The following is a 19,784-nucleotide window of genomic DNA, read 5'->3' as shown; positions in this document are numbered from 1 at the left end:
ATTCAGTCATTCACTCACCCTTAAATCGGTACGAGTTATCTTTCATTCAATGAAAGTATACAAAGACCAAGGGTTGTTAAACTCCAATAAGGGCAATAAAATATGATAAAAGCAGAGGTGGGAGTACGACACAAATATGCAAGTCATAATCAAGCTAGACAAGTACAGTCACGTCAGCAGCTCACCTCAAGTTCACCAAGTTCAGCCACATTTCCACATGGTTCAGTCTGAGGTTATGTGACTTATGTCCTCTAATAATTATTAGATCTCTGAAATCTTCTCACACATAACTGAGAAGCAGCTTTATAAACAAATGTGTCAGTTGGAAAAACTTGCATTGTAAGACAAATTACTATTATGAAGAAAAAAATATTATATTTAAAAAAAACATCCATCATGTGTTATTATGTGTATTGATGTGCGATTTATGTTTGGCGCTTCAGAATTTACATTAAATGAATAATTCTGTCATCATTTGATGGATCCCATTGACTTCCATAGTATTTTTTCCCCCTAATATGGGTCAAAATGATTGATTTTTGTGCCAAAAATCATGAGGATATTAAGATCATGTTCCATGAAGATTATTTAGTATATGTCCTACCGTAAATATATAAAACATGTATTTTTGTGAGTGAATGCAGCACAATCGTGAACATAAATGCACAACTTTAAAGCAGATTTTCTCAATGTTTAGATTTTTTTGCTCCCTCAGATTCCAGATTTACAATAGTTGTGTCTCGACCAAATATTGTCCTATCCTAACAAACCACACATCAATGAGAAGATGATTTATTCAGCTTTTTATAACCCATGTGACTGGTTTTGTGGTCCAGGGTCACATATGGAAGTCAATGGGGTCCATCAACTACCTGGTTACCGACATACTTCAAAATATCTTCTTATTAGTTCAGCAGAAGACAGAAACTCATACAGGTTTGAAACAACTTGAGGGAGAGTAAATTATGACAGAATTATCATTTTTAAGTGATCTATCCCTTTAAGGGAACATAAGCTGTGTCCCAATTCAGAGACTTCATCCTTCAGAGACTTGGAAGTCTTCAAAGGTCGACCCGAGCGTTGTTAACCTCACTATACACACTCTTGTGAGTTCTGCACTTGACCACTTGTGTACTTACATGACGTATTGTCTGTATTTGGCCAGGAAAGTGAGCTTTCAACCAAATAGGATAAACTTACCCGACGGGACACACTCATAGTGTTGTAAAAATGCAAGTGTTTACAGAGCTTTTTTAGATTTTCAATACTTTGCTTTTTAAAATAAACCACTAAATGACAGTCATGATAGTTCCTAGTCTTAGTTCAGACCGCCAGTCCAAATCCGATGTTTGTGCATAACCTGTCTACATTCATGTGTGGTTTGAAATCCTATTCAAATCACATTTGTGGAAATCCGCTTCAGTCTGACCGCTCTAATCGGATCACGCTTATGACTTTCTCACGCCACGGAAAGGAAAAGTCTTGTTGCAAAGTGACGGACAAGCAGAAAATGACCATATAACGCCACAGAATAAAGCCTACGCCTCAGAAAACGCAGTAGTCCAGTGTGGCCAAAGTTGTAAATAAGACAACATCTCTACTGCAAACCCCTCCATGTTGCTGTGGTTGCTGTTTTTGGCGTATACTACCAACACAATGCCTTAGAAACCAATGGAAACCAACCAACCAAACTGAAGAGACACACAGTTGAAACACACAATGTGGACTCACTGTCAATAATTGTACACAAATAATCGGATTTGGACTGACAGTGTGTACGTGAAGTTAGTCCCTGATTAGTGTCACTCCTGTTCCCTATTCTGCTAATTAGCCTCGTGTATGTAAGCCTTCCTCTGTTCTGTGTCTGGTGTTAATCATTACATGGTGTGTTTGGACCAGTTCACACTGAACTTGGGCTCTGGGATGGGGAAAAAACGGAAGGTTTCGAGACGCGTTTTTTAAACGTTGATCTGATCTTAACTTGAGCGCCGCGTTATGGTGCGAGACGCTGTAAAAGACGCCTATCTTCATCATCTTCGGACTACATTACTAAACCCATTTGACCAGTGTTTTCTCTTTAGTAACATTTGTTTGGGAGTACAGTGGAGAGTCAGGAAGGTCTACAGTACATGTTGGAGCACTGCACACATGGTTAGTAGAGGGTGTAGCGATACACCAATGCCACGCTTCGGTTCATATCACGGTTTTGGAGCCTCGGTTCGGTTCGGGTGTTTGCTGTGGGGTTCCTGGCAGGGCACCAGCAAGAATAAAGAACACTATTCACTTTTAACTTAAAAACAACAATAATTTGTTATGTAGTTAATAATAATAAATTGAACTTCATTGTAAAGTATTACCGATTTGTTATACACCGATTTAGACGTCTTGGATAGATCAGTTGTTTTAACCATTCATTAAATGGAATCGGTTCAAAGGAGTCATTAGTGCGCGAATAGGAGGAGTCATTAGCGGACGTCTACGCGGTGTGTGATTATCCCGGCAGTTTAGGACATTGCACAAGATTTGTCTCAACACAGTAAACATTTATTTACTGGATAGGTTTTTGGGTGTATTGAAAGTGTGGTTTGTGTCCGCTGAATGTGCGGAACGCTTTTCAGAGAACATAAGGCAACGATTTTTTAGCAGAATTCACCAAGCGGTAATTCAGGAAAAAAATCTTCCAATGCTTTTACTTTTATATTGCTGGAAAACAAGCCACATATTAAAAATTGTATACGATTAAAAAGAAACGTTTTTTTTTTTTTACTAGAAGTCAGTTTTTTCTCTTTAATTTGAGCATTTTCAGTTACTTGATGGTTTATTTGATAAAAAAAAATCTATCAAATGCATAAATATTGAATATCATCAAAACTGAATGCATGTTTTCCATCTACATTGCTCAGCCCTATTGTGAACAAGCCAAGTCAGTGAAGGTGACACCATGCTAATGAACAAGCAGATCAATCCTCGCTCGTCCTTCCTCGTCCTCCAGTTTTACACCGGCAGGTGTGGGGACACCCCCAGCCCGTGCCTGATCCTCATCATGACTTCCGAGGGGAAGTTTTTGGGCAGGGATCAGTCACACCTCTGTTAGCAGGTGGATCAATGGACCGGCGGCCGGGATCATGGGAACACAGCCATTAATGCATCTGAGTGAGGACTCCGGGTGATTTATTGGCCTCTCATGGTTTGAGTTTGGACCTCCTGTGATCCGTCCCATTTGATGACCTTTGGTGCTGATCTGCCGCCAGGGGCAACAACACAAAGGCCAGCTTAGGGAATCAATAAGAGCCTTTTATTTGGCTGGTGACCCCAGAGCCAATTCTCCATCTGGTGGTGTGATTAGAGTCAAGTCCCCTTCGTTTATACAGCGCCTTTAACAATAAAGATCGTTTCAAAGCATCTTTACAGTGATAATAGGAAATTAGAGAAGCAGAGATTGAGCAGTTCAATTCAACAATTCATAAGTGTGTAGAGTTGATCTGTAGATTACGGCAAACTTTCAACATTGACTGCTTCCCAACAGCATCTATCATCGCCCTTCATCTGGAGGAGGAGGAGGAGGAGGAGGGATTGATCACTCAATACTGATCACGTTCCTGCTGACAGGTGGCCTTTGTGCCAGCACGCAATAGTTTGTCTAGCACTTCATTTGTGTCTTTTTGTTGATAGGTGGAGGATGGTCTCCGCTGCAGATGGGACGCTCACAGACTGACCATTCACAGACCATCTGGTCCAAATTGCACACAGAGAATGACTTTCTCAAAATTGCAAGCTGCAATCTGATTGGCTAGTACACTGTAGACAAATATTTTCATGATTTGTTATCACAACTTTTTATCTTTTGTCAAATCAACTTCGATAACTAATGTGTGAAGATAACATACTATTTTGAGTTGCTGTTTAATAAACCAATCTTCTTCATTGTATTTTTTTTACAGTGTAGTCATGTTTCACATTTTCATGGTTTGAGACCGTCACCCGTAGTGTTTCTGAAGAGCATTTTTGAAGTCCAAAGTGGGCGGAGCCGGCCGTCGCCATCTTGGCAGCGCGTCACTCCCAAATAAACGGAAATGTGCAGCGAGGCGGATTAGCAGAGGAGACGTGACGCTAACAGACAGCAGACAAACAGCTAGCAGTGACATCAGCGGATATCCACCTGTCACTCAAGTAGCCACGCCCTTAATTATGCAGAACTTTGAGGCTTAACATCATTTAAACGGATGAGTTGTGTAATAAGCAGAGTGTGCGTGCGTTGTGGAGGCTCACATTACTAACGCGTTCTTTAAATAACAAAAGAAATACTGTGCCATTGGCTTAAGACCAGCTTTCAGTTCCTCAAAATAGCAACGGTCCAACAATTGCGCCTGAACGAGATGAGAAAATGATAAGTGCGTCGGGCTGAAACTAGCAGAACACACTGACAGGTGGCCTTTGTGCCAGCATGCAATAGTTTGTCTAGCACTTCATTTGTGTCTTTTTGTTGATAGGTGGAGGATGGTCTCCGCTGCAGATGGGACGCTCACAGACTGACCATTCACAGACCATCTGGTCCAAATTGCACACGTAGAATGACTTTCTCAAAATCGCAAGCTGCAATCTGATTGGCCAGTAGTCATGTTTCACATTTTCTGAGGTACATGTTTGAGACAGTAAAAAAATATGTTCGTAGTGTGCGTGACGTCACCCGTAGTGTTTCTGAAGAGCATTTTTGAAGCCCAAAGTGGGCGGAGCCGGCCGTCGCCATCTTGGCAGCGCGTCACTCCTGGTTAAACAGTTCCTCAAAATAGCAACGGTCTAACAATGCGCCTGAACACACACCTGGTTCTCAGACCAGCAGGCCATGGATGGGCACACAGACGGGAACAAATGCATTTGCTATTTAAACAACGTGATGCAGGACGAGAAAATGATAAGTGCGTCGGGCTGAAAATAGCAGAACACACTTGCGTCGCGCCTGACGCTGCATTGAGCCGAGTCTATGATAGCGCCCTGAGTGCCACAAGACACCAGGACCAGGATTTCTCGTCCAGTAAGATGTAGAAGTCTCTGAGCAAGCGGCCAATGGCACCGTGGATGCGTTCGGTCTGAAGCCAGAGCTTTCTCCACAGCTCTACACTGCCGGTGTGTGGCAGGCTTCTCTTGTGTCGCCCACTTTCCCAGCCATCGTGAGAGAAACAGAACGAGGAAAAAAACTGGAGGATGGGGGGAAAAAAACGGCATAACTTTCATCTCCGCAGAAGAAAGAAAAATAGAATCACCAAATCCATCCACATGCCTGGCTGGTCTAAATCTGATTTTCTGCTATTAAGCTCCATTTCCCTCTCTCGATCTGCCACTCCGAGGTGATGGGGAGGTGTCTTTGATCATATTCTCCCACTGTTTTGCTCTCTGTAATCCATGACCAAAAATAATGGGATTTGGTGTATCTCCAAATGGCAGAGAAACCAGTTGACAGAAATTAATAAGTTTGCAGCGACAAAAAAATAAAATAAAATAGTGAAGACAAACAATGACAACATCATCCCCCAACCCAAAAAAACACCACCATCTTCCATCGGGAGTGAAAGAAAGAGAGAAAGTATGAATCATAATGTTCAACAGAGACTAAAAATGGTGCTGGCACATTAACAAAAACATAAATAAAGTTAAAAAGCGGCAGGATCCAAACTTGGGGCAGAATGACAGCTGACAGGCGTGCCGTGGGGGAGCGGGGTGTGTACAACACACTGATGCGGCTTTGAAGTGAGCGAAGTGTGTTTACCGCGTTCTCCGAGACAGCAGCCATGTTCCTGATTCACTCTAATCCCTCCTGTCACTGCTCAAAGGAAACCTCGTACCGATGCCACATATCCTTCTCTGTCAACAGGTGCTTTTCATTATGCAATGTGTACATGCAATCATCTCGACCAGTCTCATGTGCAACAGACTCACAGTGTGTGTGCAACGGTCCTTTAGCTTTATTGTTAGCGTTCATATTCTGCCCTATTTCGACATAAGACTGTTTCAAGAACGATTCACGGCCAAATGTGCTTTACTCAGGGGAGTACATATGCTTTACATACAGTGAAATGTTTTGAAAATCACTTTTACTTATTCGTTCCGTCGTTTTTAGTAAATCATGCGCAATAATTTGTTCCCTTGATTTACTAAATTGACATAACTCATTCACTCGTTTTTTAAATCGTGTGCATGATATAATAATTAATTCCGTTGTTTTAAGTAAATCGTGCGCACAATATAATAAATTGTTCCCTCGTTTTACTAACTTTAGCATTAGCATTTTAAACTAAAAACGTTAAAACTTTTGAATGCGTTTTGGCCGCTCATTTACATGACAACAGCGTTTTGGGCGCCTTAAAAAGCAACTTTTTAAAACGGGTTTCAAAGGTGCAAGTTTCTGAAAACGGTCTCCGTGTAAACGGCAAAAACGTGAATCTGTGAAGACGACGACGTCATGCACATGCGTATTACGTGTTCAGTCTATAGCGTTTCATCGCCATCTACTGGCCTGGAGGCAGAATACAGCGTTTTTATGCTGCGTTCACACCAAACGCGAATAGAGCGTCAAATTCACGTCTAGTTTTGACGCTTGAACATTTTGAATGCATTCGTGTGTCCAAAGCGAAATGGACGCGCGTAAAAAGCTAGCGTTTGAAGCTAAATTGACGCGCGCCCGAGGCGAAATCCACTTCTTGTCGGAGGATAAATGCTAGGCGGTTCTGTTTGCAAGAAAGGCGGCGAAATTTAAAAATACTACTGTTATTGTGTCACGAAATGTAGTTTTAAGAGTTGTTCAGTCGAGAATGTAGTTGTTTAAAGCTCAAATCTGTGGTTTATTTATAAAGATAGCGCCAATTTAAAACATTTGATCTGACGTTTTTGGAGTTGTGAGATCCAGGCGATCACCGGGCGCTCGGCGCTCATGTAACCCGCCTGAAGCAGCCTTACCTCGGCTAGTCCTCCTGACGTCTGCCGCTGGTGAACCAGAAATGTTTAAATTCACAATATAGCTTCGGCTCTATTATATGAAACACACAAGTTAAAATACATTAACGACTTGTTATAACGTAGGTCAAACGACTTCTTTAATTATGTGAGTTTTTCTTCTCATCCAGAAATGTACGACTGCAAGTATTCAGTGTCATTCATAGTTAACATACAGCTGAACCGAACTGGACGCGCGAATGAGGCGAATTCGCGTCTACCGCGCCGCGCTAAACGCCTCATTCGCACCGCAGGACCTCCAGACGTGCGTCTTTACATTTACTTAACATTGAAATCACTCGCGCCAGATGCTCTATTCGTGTTTGGTGTGAACGCAGCATTAGCCGTTTCCGCGATCCGTGTGAATGGGGATCGTTTTGACAATGGCGTTGTCTGTACATGGAAAACTCAAAGGACAAAATTCTCAGTTTTAAGCATATCGTTGGCGCGTAAAACGTAGCTTTAGACTCCTTAGCTTTGCTTGGGAGAATCAAGCTTCAACCTTTCCTTGAATTGAACTATTAACAAAAGAGTTCGGCCTGAATGCAGTCTGGATTTACCGCTGGACGCTTTTGGCAGGCGGTCTGGGATAATGTGGTAATGTCACATCTCTGCAACACAGGCTATAGCGGGGAACGTTTCTGGGGGATGTTTGTGGATGGTGGGCAAACACTGTGTAAATACACGGCGGGTGAAACATTCTGACAGCTTGTGCTGTCTTTTCAAAGCAATATCTCTCGCTGTACCTCCACCTGTCTTCTGGTGTTTTTCGTCACCGTGGGGAAACCAAAATAACCACATCAGTTGTGTTCCGCACACCTTGTTCCCATGGAGATGTACAGAAACCATGCACTACAGAATTACCATTTGTGTAAGAGAAAGAATATACAACAATAAGAGTAGGGTCGTGATGTGGAAAATGCGTACAGAATCCAGTCATAAACATGAGATTTACTGCATAATGCAGAATGTCACTGAATAAATCCAAAGTTGCCCTGCACACTTAATCAAATGTATATATTTATATATGAAGCATGCTTGTTCAGAGTGCCACAGTTTCATTATACTACACACACACACACACACACGCACGCACGCAGTGTTTTCAGCGTCTGCCGTCTCACTATATGAGGGTCTGAGAGGCACTTCAGCAACATTTCACCATTTCATTTGAGAAAACTGTAGTCAGATACACACAGAAACTCTAAGGTCTTCACTACAACCTGCCATAATTATTACATTTTTGTGGAAATTTTGACATACTATTACTATACTATACAATACTATTGTACATTAAGTAATAATAACAACAATAGTACAGTTTATTAAAGCATTACTTTTTAAGAAAAATATAAAAATGTTTTAATTGAACTGTAAACCTCTGTAGGGCAGCACTTTGTTTGCTAAAAAAAAAGGAATTGTTTAAATTTCCTTTGAATACATTTTAAAAGATTGATTCAATTGTTTTATGCATTTTTAATAAAAAATAAAAAAATCGAGAAAAATTTAAAGACAATAGAATTTCTGAAAATAAAATAAAATTAATTTAATTTGGCACTATTTGTTTAGACTTGAATATTCATGATTTTAGATAACAAGGCATTAAACCATACAAAAGTAATCTAGAAATAAAACATGGAATTCTTTCAATCTTTGAAAAGATAAAAGGTTTTCCTAGGCTCTACAGAAGATAAAAAAAACATTATAATAATATCCTTGACACTCTTTTTAATATTATTTTCTTTTCCATTAAACATTATCTGTAAATAATGACTTACATTTGGGACTTACACAAGGCAATTCACCTTTGGCTAAGCCCCGCCCCCCTTAGTTACTGTTGCTACCTCCGACAACTTCATCTGGGCTCTGGTTTGGTATCAACATGGCTTATGCTGTGACAGCTCTTCCAGCTGAAATTTTATCAAACTTTTATAAAGCAGCAAATAAAGTGTCCGATAGAAGTAGGCAGAAGCGGCTGCAGTGTGCGTTTGAAGGCTTTATTCAAGACAAACGGTGAAACGCAAGCAACAACAAGGCATCCAAATAGAGGCAAAAGCATAACGGTCACAGTCAAAACATGAAGCACCGCATATCCTAATGGAGACGGAGGCTGTGACTCACAATATCAGGAGAAACACTGTCATGCAAAGCTGGGTAGGTCTCTATTCACTTCTATAATCGTTATTATTTACAAAGCAAACGGACTACGCGAGTATAAAGTTGTATTTATTAGCAGCGTGTGCTAGCGTATCAACAATTAGGGCAGAGAACCGAAATCATAACATAAACCAGCATAAAACTGTCTAACTAGTATAACTTCACAGTAAGGTTAAAAGCTAAATGTATCTTAGACTCTAGAGCACAAAAGTGTGTTGTTGATCTTGAGGGGTTTCGCTGACTGAGAGGACGTCCACACAGTTTAATCCAAAGACGACACTTGTCAGTATTTAACTTCGGTTTTGGGAAGGGAAAAAACGGACACCCCCCTCCAACCTCTCTGGGAAACGCGTATCTGTGTTACAAATGCCCCAGGCACAACGTTTAACCATATTTTTATAAAACGACGACGTAATAGCCTGCCAAAACCAAAAATATGAGCCTCCTGCGTTGAAGTCAATGGAGCGCCGTGAAAAAGTGTCGGAGCCTCTGTGGGAGCTCGTTCTTGGCTGTGCTGTGATTGGTCAATCTACATTCTAGGGCGTGGCTTAGCCAAAGGCGAATTGTATTATGTTTTTTATTTATTTGTTTGGAACAATATTCCAACATTCCTCAACTTTTCTACTGTTGTGTCCCACTGCAGGAATACAGACATATGGCTTTATACCAATGTGAAATGATTTTTGGGTGGACTGACTGCAACAGAGCGTGGCCATGTTGAAGCGGTTCACGAGAGGTGCCACAGGTCTCTGGTTTGGGCCCGCTCTCATGTCAGATCTGTGGCACTGGGCTTGGTCTGGCAGGTCCAGTGTATCAGGGTAAGCTAGGCTGGTGCCTTTTATCAGGGCAAATCCCTTGAGCCTTTGGGGCAAAAAAAAAGAAAGAAAAGGGAACCAGCCACATCCAGTTCAGCGCCTACAGCTACAGTTTGTAATGTTGCTCATATTTTTCCTGAAATGACCAATCCCTCTGATGTTAAACTCTGCAGTTGCATCATCTGAGAAACCCAGATGACTCAGAAAGGGTGGAAAAGCTGCAGGAATGATGAATTGAGAATATGTCTGTAAACTAAACACAATTAGATTGAACCTGTCATCCTCATATGAAACAAAGCCAAGGTAGCCAAACTAGTTTTGCTCATTTAGCGCTGGCAAAAAAAACAACATGCTCCATAACTATAAAAATACCTGAATATCTTCACCCATGTTAACAAGTGAGTTGAGCTGATGACTATGAAAGCGTAGAGGCTGGTGCATTAAATCTACAGCAAGGCTTGGTTATTAGCCGTGGACATCACAATAAAACAATGTTTCTGAACCCGGCTCATTCTATAAATCTCATTTACATAGAAATAATCATGATAATGCCTTCATTTTTAAATAGGCATGTCTCAGCAATATCATTTTGCACCTCAATGCTATTCTTTATGTCAAGTCACCTTCATTTATAGTGCTTTTTACACTACAGATTGTAACAAAGTTTGTTTCCAGAAGAAAATAGCATCACAGTCCAGCTTAAGTAAGCTCAGCGATGGTTCATTTCTGTTGTAAAAAAGTTATTAGCTCAGTTCTCATATAATTGTGCCAATTATGTGTGTAAATTATGTCAAAATATGTGTATAATATGAATTAGTTAACAATCTACCTTTATGTTTGTTTGTAGTTGAGATTCTCAAAACTAGCAAATACAAGATCATGTTATATACCTAAATATAAACGGCTTTCCTTCTCGGGATCTAGTCATTAAAGAGAAGATCCTTTGAGCTTAGCACGTTTTCTCACTGGAAGATTTTGTTGAGGAATCTACAGCGAAAGAGAAGACATGGAAAGGCCTGAATCTGGAGGAAATCAGGACAGGAAGCCACGATTTGTATAGCCGTTACTCCAAAGCGAAAGAAGAAGAAAGTACAACGAACATCTGAGCATCAGAGGCACTGGCTCAAAGTCAGGTTTATCTGGAGGAACAAGGCTCCCAGGGCTCTCTGTGCGGGATGGAGATTGGGTTCTGGTGGCTACACACACACACACACACACACACACACACACACACACACACACACACACACACACACACACACACACACACACACACACGCAGCCAGATAAACCTCCGTTGTTAACAGAGACTGGAATAAATTCACTTTTATCTTCCTTTCTATTCACTAAGCGACCGACGTTGGAACAATCTAACACATGATCTTATCGCTTCTGATATTCTGTTTCTTATTATTTTTATTCCACAAGCTCCCCTTCAAAAAAAAAAGCCTGTGTCTTTCATGAAAACCCATTCATGGATTTAATGGATTTCTCTTTCCCTTTTTCTCTGGACCGGTCTTCAAAACTCTGGCTGGCCGCTCCAGCGCAGCGGCTGACTGCCGAGGACAGCGTTTCTCTCACCATCAAAAGAATACGAAATTTCAGCTTAGAAACATGCCAAGTCACTACGCATCTAAAAGCTTGAAAACTTCCAAATGAAAATAGCTCAACTTTTCCCCTCGGAAACATCAAGAAGCTCTGATGCAGTCGGGGAGAGATAACGCGCCGGGTAAACGCGCAAATGAAATCATTAGCTGGCTTTAAAGCGTTCTGGCTAATAATCTGTGAAGCCAGTAGGATTTATCTCAATGATGTTTCTACTATCATGCAACACGCGAAAAATAGTTTTTACACTTTCCGAAGAGAATGCCAACGCAGTGGTGCGATGTCGTCTCCACGATGCTCGGATGCTGAGGTGTATTGTTGCGCCGACGCCCACTAGCCGAAACCAGAAAAGGCCTTCTATTCCCCTTCTACCAGAGACCAGATGCCAGTATTCCAGTCCAATCTGGAAAACCGTTCCCACAGAAAGAAATATGGATCTGGGTCAGGAAAACCAGCTATGCACATAAGAGGCCAGGCCGGGATTATGACTTTACCAAGTATAGTATTCAAAAACAAAACAAAACAAAGCCCTATCCGGACAGGACTAGTTTAACATGTTGAGGTGGGGTGAAGTAATGATCACCAGAGCTTCTAGTGATTTTAGTCCCGTCCGAATGTGCATCTCAGTGATCATCAGGGACAATGTCAGGAAAAACTGTAAAAAGGTCCGGAAAAAATACCCCAGGTAACACTAATCCCGTGGGAATAGACGCGCTGTAAATATGTACGTAAATATTTTGTCTAAAAGTAGTTTTCCGCTGTTTTTTTAAAGTATGGAGACGCTTGAAAAAGCATTCAGTTATTTTCTAGACGCTGGGACTGACACACCATTAATGTCAGAAAGAAGCACTTGTTAGAGGGACGAAACATCTTTTAGCGTTAGATAAGTGCCAACTACCAACACAATCCAATCTGAGGTTAATTAATACATTGTTCGACCGGACATAACTGTTATATATATAACTATAGGTTATATGTGTTTGTGCATGTAAGCAACACTCTTAGAAGAAAAGGTTCTATATAGAACCTTAAAAGGTTCTATAGGCGCTACGTATTTGGAACCCCTAAAAGGTTCTACACTCTTAGAAAAAAAGGGTTCATTGGGGTTCTATATAGAACCATAGGGTTCTTTACTCAACTCCAAAGAACCTTTTATGCTAAAAAGGTTCTATAATGACAAGAAAGAACCCTTTTGGTTCTTAAAAACCCTTAAAAAGGGTTCTGTATATAGAACCTTTTAGGGGTTCCAAATATGAAGCGCCTATAGAACCTTTTAAGGTTCTATATAGAACCTTTTCTTCTAAGAGTGAATGTAATACGCACATGACGCCAGGAGTGACTTGTGGTGTGTAAATCAAGCTACTCTCCCACTTCTGCTGGTTTTACTGAGATATCTTATCCCGTGCGAATTGACCATAAATATTACAGACGTCCTGTGGTTAAATCACATCTACCCTTGTAGAGTTAATCCCGTCCGAATATGGCTTAGGACTCATAAACAAAGAGGCAAGTTTGTTTGTGAGCTAAATGGTTATATACAGCGTTGGGGAAAGTTACTTTTATTTAAAAGTAAACAAAACAAGTTTGGCCCAAATGTTAAGGCCCTTTCACACCAAAAGTGAAGTGAATAAGCCTCAGGCTGACGGAAATGATAAAGGCGACAGGAGAGATAAATGTGAAAAAGTAACTAGCATTACTTTGAAAATTGTAAATTGTAATTGAAAAAGTAATTCGTTACTTTACTAGTTACTTGAAAAATTAATCGGATTACGTAACTAAAGTTACTTGTTTACTATGCTTGAGTCGGGGTGTGGCTCAGGTCTCTTCTTCATTTGAAGTGTGGGATTTCTCTGCTGTTTTATTGTCCACCAGGTGAAAACTGTAAGTCTGATTGCATAGAAAAGAAATATGAGAAATCATTTAGTACTATAGGTCCAAATAAAAAATAAACACGACCTCACGTTGTGTCAATCAGGTTTACACACTGCCTCAGAAACTTTCGTCCGTCATAAAAAAATTGGGATCAGGGTCGATATTCTGTGTTTTTCGCATCCGTAGCAAGCATTTTGAGAGGTGTTTTGGCAATTCAGAGCCACCGTACATTCCAAGCGAATGGCAAAATCCAGAACTGTTTAGGATCAATTGACCGCTTTTGCAAAGACCCGCCCCCTTAGTTACTGTTGCTATGTCCGACAAGCTACGCCGCTCTCACACACACACCATGTTCTCACACAGTGAAAAATACATCGCGGAGCAGAGAGGAGACTGACAACACACTGACAGACACAGAACACAGACCAGCTTACTTTTCGATTACTTTTGATATTAAACGTATTAAACAAAGTCTCACCTTTCAAATTTGGTCATTTTTTAAAAGAAATTTAAACGATATGTAGCGTGAACCGATCATCTCTTCCTTCTAGTTCATTTATAGCATCAAATAAACATGAATGAACATCAGGAGGAATGTTGTTTTAACCGTGGAAAGGCGTCAGTACACTCCGCTTCTCAAGCTCAAATCCTCCTATGTTAATCCACTAACTCTCCTGACTGCTTTGTCGGACAAAATGGCGGATGGCGAAGTATGATTGGTCAGATCACCTGTCAATCAAACTCCCTGCGAAGGGTCAATTTGTTCACGGAAATTGTTTTTAATATGTGGCTCCAGTAGTGCTAGCAAAGCATCAAACTGAGCCACTGATTCCTGAAGTAAACTCTCGGGATAATCCCGCAGCGAACTCTTCTTCCTCTCTACGCAATCTCGGGTTTGTTGGATGGACCCAATATTTCCTCTTTCCTTTTCTCTTTTTAAGAAGAGAGAGGACAACAAAATCATCCTCACTACTTGAAGACTCCATTTTGTATTGTTTTGCGATTTTTCCCCACAACGGATTGATTAATTAATACACATCGGACTCAGTGTGCAAGGTTTCTATGGGCCCTATCTTGCACCCAGCGCAATTGACTTTGAACACCGACGCATGTATCATTCCTATTGTGCACCCGCGCACAGCAGACTTTTCCCTCCACAGACGCACGTGGTGCTATTCCTTGGTGCTATTTTCCAGTTTTAGAAAGCAATTGCGCCACTGACCAGGAAAAAAACAGTCTAAAGACAGTGGCGCCACGCGTTAGTGATATGGTATTTTAAGGGCGCGTGCTTGGCCATTATGTAGCGTGATAACGCGCATCCACTTTGATTCTCTAATAATTATAAACAGACGCAGCAGTTTTCATTTTTGCAAATCATACATTATTACAAGGAAAAATATTAACACACGAGGGAAATCATTGTTGTGTCCGTGAAGATGTGAAAAAGATCTATCTAGATTTAAAAAAAAGAATCTAGATTAGGCTACACATTTACCCAAATTATACGCCTGTATAACCAAAGCTAATTTGGGTGGGTTTCTCCCATCATCCCCAATGTCACTTCTCTGTGTTTTACGGCGCTGACGAGAACATCGGTCTCCTCGGCTGTGAACCGCTTCTGGCGTGCGCTGGCAAATCCGCCGTTATAATAGCAATCCGCCGTGGAACAAGCGCGCCGGCTCTTAAAGGGAATGTGAGAGGACGCTCTGATTGGTTTATTTCACGTTACGCCCAAACCACACCTATGAGTAATGAAGCTACTTCAGACCAACACATTTTAGATTTGCGTCAGGCGCAAGAGTCATTTATCCCGCCGGGAAAATAGCATTAGCGCCCGGGATCCGCCAACAAAGTTACTTGCGCTTTGACACTTGCGTTTCAGATCGTTAAAATAGGGCCCTATGTGTTCTATGACGAATAAGGAAGAAAAAAAACGTATCCAAAAATGTCAGACTCAGTGTGCAAAGACCTTTAGGGTTAGAGGTTTATTAAAATCCCAAATAAAATGAGTACAAGTGATAGAGATGCTTGAGTTAGCAATGACTCATGTAATGGATTGCATTGGGGAGCAACGAAACACTGGAAAAATGAGTGTGTGAGTCAGATGTGTGGTTAATCCTCCAAGGACAGAGCAGCTTTACTCCGGAGGAATGAGTTTGATGTTGAGCCTTTGGTCAGAGAGAGATCAGAGAGCCGGTTTAGCCATTTTACCTTGCGCTATAGTAGCCGGTCACTCTCACATGCCTACGATAACATCATCATATTTATCTACGTCTGTATTAGTAATCGTGGAAATACTTAACTCACAAACATCAAGTCTTAAGCAACATACATATGGGCTTCATAACGCCATCTATTTGTTGTGTATGTCTTCATTAATAACCCACATGCCATAAAGGGACACTTCTACCAAAAATGATGATTTACTCACTCATGTTTTAAACCTGTATGGCTTTCTGACCTTTCACGAAACACAAAAGGAGATGTTTAAACGTCACCGTTCACTTTAAATCAATCTTTTCTGAATGGTGATTGAGACTTTCACTTCACTTGAGTGTTCCTCTATAGAGAGTACACAATGGTTTATGTGAGAAAACCTTTTTATTTTTGAAAACTCAAAGGAAATATTGACATTGCTCAAAATGTACTTTGTTTTAATGCATTTATTTTGGCATTCACAACATATTCTTAGTTTTTAAGGCCTCATCATCTATCGGTGTTTATTTTTCTCATTGCATTGCGGTCTTTATTGTTTATATTGACCTTTTTATGCTTGTTTTAGTTTGGTATTGAACAGCACAGTGGTCAACTATCTTAATATCCTAATGATTTTTGGCATAAAAGAAAAATGGATAATTTTGACCCGTGCGTACAGTGTATAGTTGCTATCGCCACAGATATACCCGTGACTGGTTTTGTGATCCAGGGTCACATATGCATTGATGAATCATAATAAAACCTGGAATGCGTATTACAAAAGTGAAAAACGACTCTCGTTTATTGTCGAATGATGGATGTGTTAAAACATGAAAACGCATTAACTTCGGCCACTGTAGTCTGAAGTGTGTCAATCAGTCTCAGAGACACACACTCTTGAGAGGAGGCTTCAGCCGCGGGTCAGGACGGGTATCAGAGGAGGGCTGGCAGAAACAGAGACTGATGCTGTAAACAAGCCTTACGTGTCAGCTCGAGAGTGGAAAAGCCAGGCGGGATTCTCTTCAGATGGGATTTATGTGCTGCAATGTACTCACATATGGCTCCAAAATGGAGGCCCAGGATTTATGAAGAGGCCAAATGGCACGCTAATGTGCCGCAGATGTGTAGTCAGCGGTGGTGCATGTGTTTAATGAAAACTAATCGCTTTGATGGGCCTAATCAGGATTATGCTCTGATCAATACCACCTTTAGCCGGTTCCTGGCCAACCTGTGCTGGATTACGGCCACTCTCCGAGCCCTCGCTTCTGCGGCTGGAATCAAGAGCTCTAAAAACAGAGAGGATGCAGGATTTCCGGTATAGTCTGCTTGCTCAACCTTGATAGAGCCGGGGCTAATGTGCGAGTTAAATACTAACGTGATCTCTTCCCTTAGTGCTGGAGTTCAAGCCGACACACGTGTGGATGCGTTTGTGTATACTCTACGCAACACACACACATGATTAGGTGAGAAGCTTGTTTTGTGTACTCATCCATCTGTTTATAAGTTACACGTTCATTTATTCACGTTTCCACCGCAGGAACTAGGGACTTCGGGCTGGTACTCGGTGTGTTTCCACCGCAGGAACCAGGGAACACTTTATTTTGATGGTCCCTTTTGAGCATTCGGTTGACTATACTCTCATTAGAGCATTAGTCTGCTTAATATCTGCTAACTCTTTATTGTGAAGCTCCTCCAACAGACATTATACTGACTATAAGTAACTTTGCAAGTACATGTCAACCTATTTTAACCGTACCAGTCTCTAATGAGAGTTAGTAGACATGTAGATGCGACGCTACTTAGTCAACAGAATGTGTTAAAGCGACCATCAAACTAAAGTGAAACCAAAATACCCCCCTCAGAAAGTCTTGGGTGCTGAACGTGCTGATTGGTAGAGAACACGCAGCATTTTATTTCTACCACCATTTTTAAAAGTCTGTTGGATAGTTGTTTGCTATTCGAATCAACAATGGAGTTAAAAAGATAACAGATGAGGGGTTCAGGCTTTATTAAGCTTATATGCGGAGGACGAAATCCACTGGAAAGTTGTGCGAAAGTTGCCTAATCTCCACGCTACTTTAAGGAAACGCAGACAGAAACAATAGTCTGGGGGAAAAAACGTTCCTAGCACAAAATGTGCCGGGTGATTCTGGTGCAAACGTGGCTTTGTTGCGTGCTCAAGGCATGGCTGTGATTTATTTACCTTCTTTTTCTGCCAAAGAAAGTGTCTAATCATGTAAAAAATCTTGTATTGTGGAAAGTGTAAAGACTTGCATAGACATACAGTACAGGTGAAACTCGACAAATGTGAATATGGTGCAAGAGTTAATTTATTAATTCAGCTTAAAAGGTGAAACTAATATATTTTATTTAGACTCATTACATGCAAAGTGAGATATTTCAAGCCTTTATTTGTTATAATTTTGATGATTATGGCTTACAGATTATGAACACCCCAAATTCAAAACTAGAATATTGTGAAAAGTTTTTCATAAGCCATAATCATCAACATTATAACAAATAAAGGCTTGAAATATCTCACTTTGCATGTAATGAGTCTATATAATATATTAGTTTCACCTTTTAAGTTGAATTACTGAAATAAATTAACTTTTCTCAAATTTTGAAGCTCAAATTTTTCCACCTGTATGTCAACCAGTGGAATAAACACCTACAAAAGTTGATTTATATTTTGTTAGGTTTTTTTATTTGCTCAAAATCTTCCTCTCAACCTTACGACAGTGGATACTTAACCCTGGCCACCGCTTTTCACAAGCAGGTTCTCTGTGTACTCTTACAAATAAGTTTCATTCATGTCCGTCAAACACAATGTTGACGTGAGTCGGCTCGCTCACTGATGAACCTGATTATTTTGAAATAAATGACTTCAAATGCAGTATATCCTAGTTTATCATCACACATTTTATATCATGATGATTCAAGTTGTTGTATTGAAACACTAAATATAACGGTAGAAGAGAAAACAGTGAAATTACAAAGGGGAAATCTAAACAAGTATCAAAAAGTTGAGGCCTCAGATGCGAAAAGGGGTAAATAATGGTGATTCTCTTAAAATTAAGTTCAGTTTGGCTGCATGTCATATTATTTATAACTTATCAGAGCACAGATATGCTAAATCCATTAAGCATGCTTATATTTTGTAAGTAAAACCAAATAATCCACACATACAGTAAGATGAATTCAACAGATGCACAAGTATCTTGGATGAAGACCAGAAATTAGAGCAGGTTTCAGTCGGTCAATGGCTCAGTCTATCTCAGTTCAAATAGCAACGCTCCAGCAATGCTCCTGAACACACACCTGGTTCTCAGACCGGCAGCCCATGGACACACAGATGGGCGCTAATGCATTTGCTATTTAAACAACGCGGCGCAGGCCGAGAAAATAAAAATGATAAGTGCGTCGGGCTGAAACTATACGCATCTGCAAAACACACCGGGTGTATGATAGTCTGAAGTCCACACCAACCGTCTCTTGTGCCAGCTCTCTTTCAGTCTTGTGGGATCTTTCCAGGTCCTGCCGCACCTGATCCATCTCGGCCCGCATGCGGTCCAGAGCGGCTTGCTGCTCGTGAGCGGCCCGCTGCCGCTCCTCCTCCCGCAGTAAACCCAACTCCGTCAGCTGCTGTGTCCTCTGACTGTGCGCCGCCAGAAGCTCCTTCCTCAGAGAGCGCACCTGGGACTCCAGATCCGAGACGGTCTGGTGGTGAGAGACACAGAAAACGCCATGAGTAAATCTGTTAAGGTGAACCCATATACAGTGTGTTTATGGAATACTGGATCTGGGAATACAACACTTAAGGCAAGGTCACACCAAGGACGATAACTATGAAAATAACGATAAAGATATCGTTCTCCATATTAAAGAAGAGAAGAGTTCACATCACAGCTGTAACGATAACTATATGAGGAACGATATCGTTGGGATCTCTTTCAGAACGTTTTTTTTTCTCCCAGCTGTCGATAAAACACTGACAGCCAATCAGAATCCACTCGAATTTAAAAGGCTCGCGCATTTAAAATGACAGACGACATTGTGGAAGAGTTAATCGCAGAGGTACAAAAAAATCCACCACTATTTGACAAGCCAAGCTCAAGCCCCTTTCCGAGAATATGGAAAACAATCGTTGAT

General features: G+C 40.9%; 1 protein-coding gene across 4 annotated transcripts in view; it reads right to left on the bottom strand.

The window, feature by feature from the left end:
* Window positions 1-19,784, bottom strand: part of cep112 (centrosomal protein 112) — a gene marked incomplete at its 3' end in the record, with an annotated part of 233,392 nt that overhangs the window by 65,153 nt on the left and 148,455 nt on the right. For all 4 annotated transcript variants that reach the window (XM_079622922.1, XM_079622921.1, XM_079622924.1 and 1 more), the window contains one exon: window positions 19,122-19,352. In XM_079622922.1, coding sequence (XP_079479048.1) covers window positions 19,122-19,352 — 231 coding nt within the window. The remainder of the gene's footprint in view (window positions 1-19,121; window positions 19,353-19,784) is intronic.

The sequence above is a fragment of the Phoxinus phoxinus genome, assembly GCF_949152265.1.
Source record: "Phoxinus phoxinus genome assembly, chromosome: 1".
NCBI classification, from domain to species: Eukaryota; Metazoa; Chordata; class Actinopteri; order Cypriniformes; family Leuciscidae; genus Phoxinus; species Phoxinus phoxinus.
This window is presented reverse-complemented; position numbering and strand designations above follow the sequence as displayed.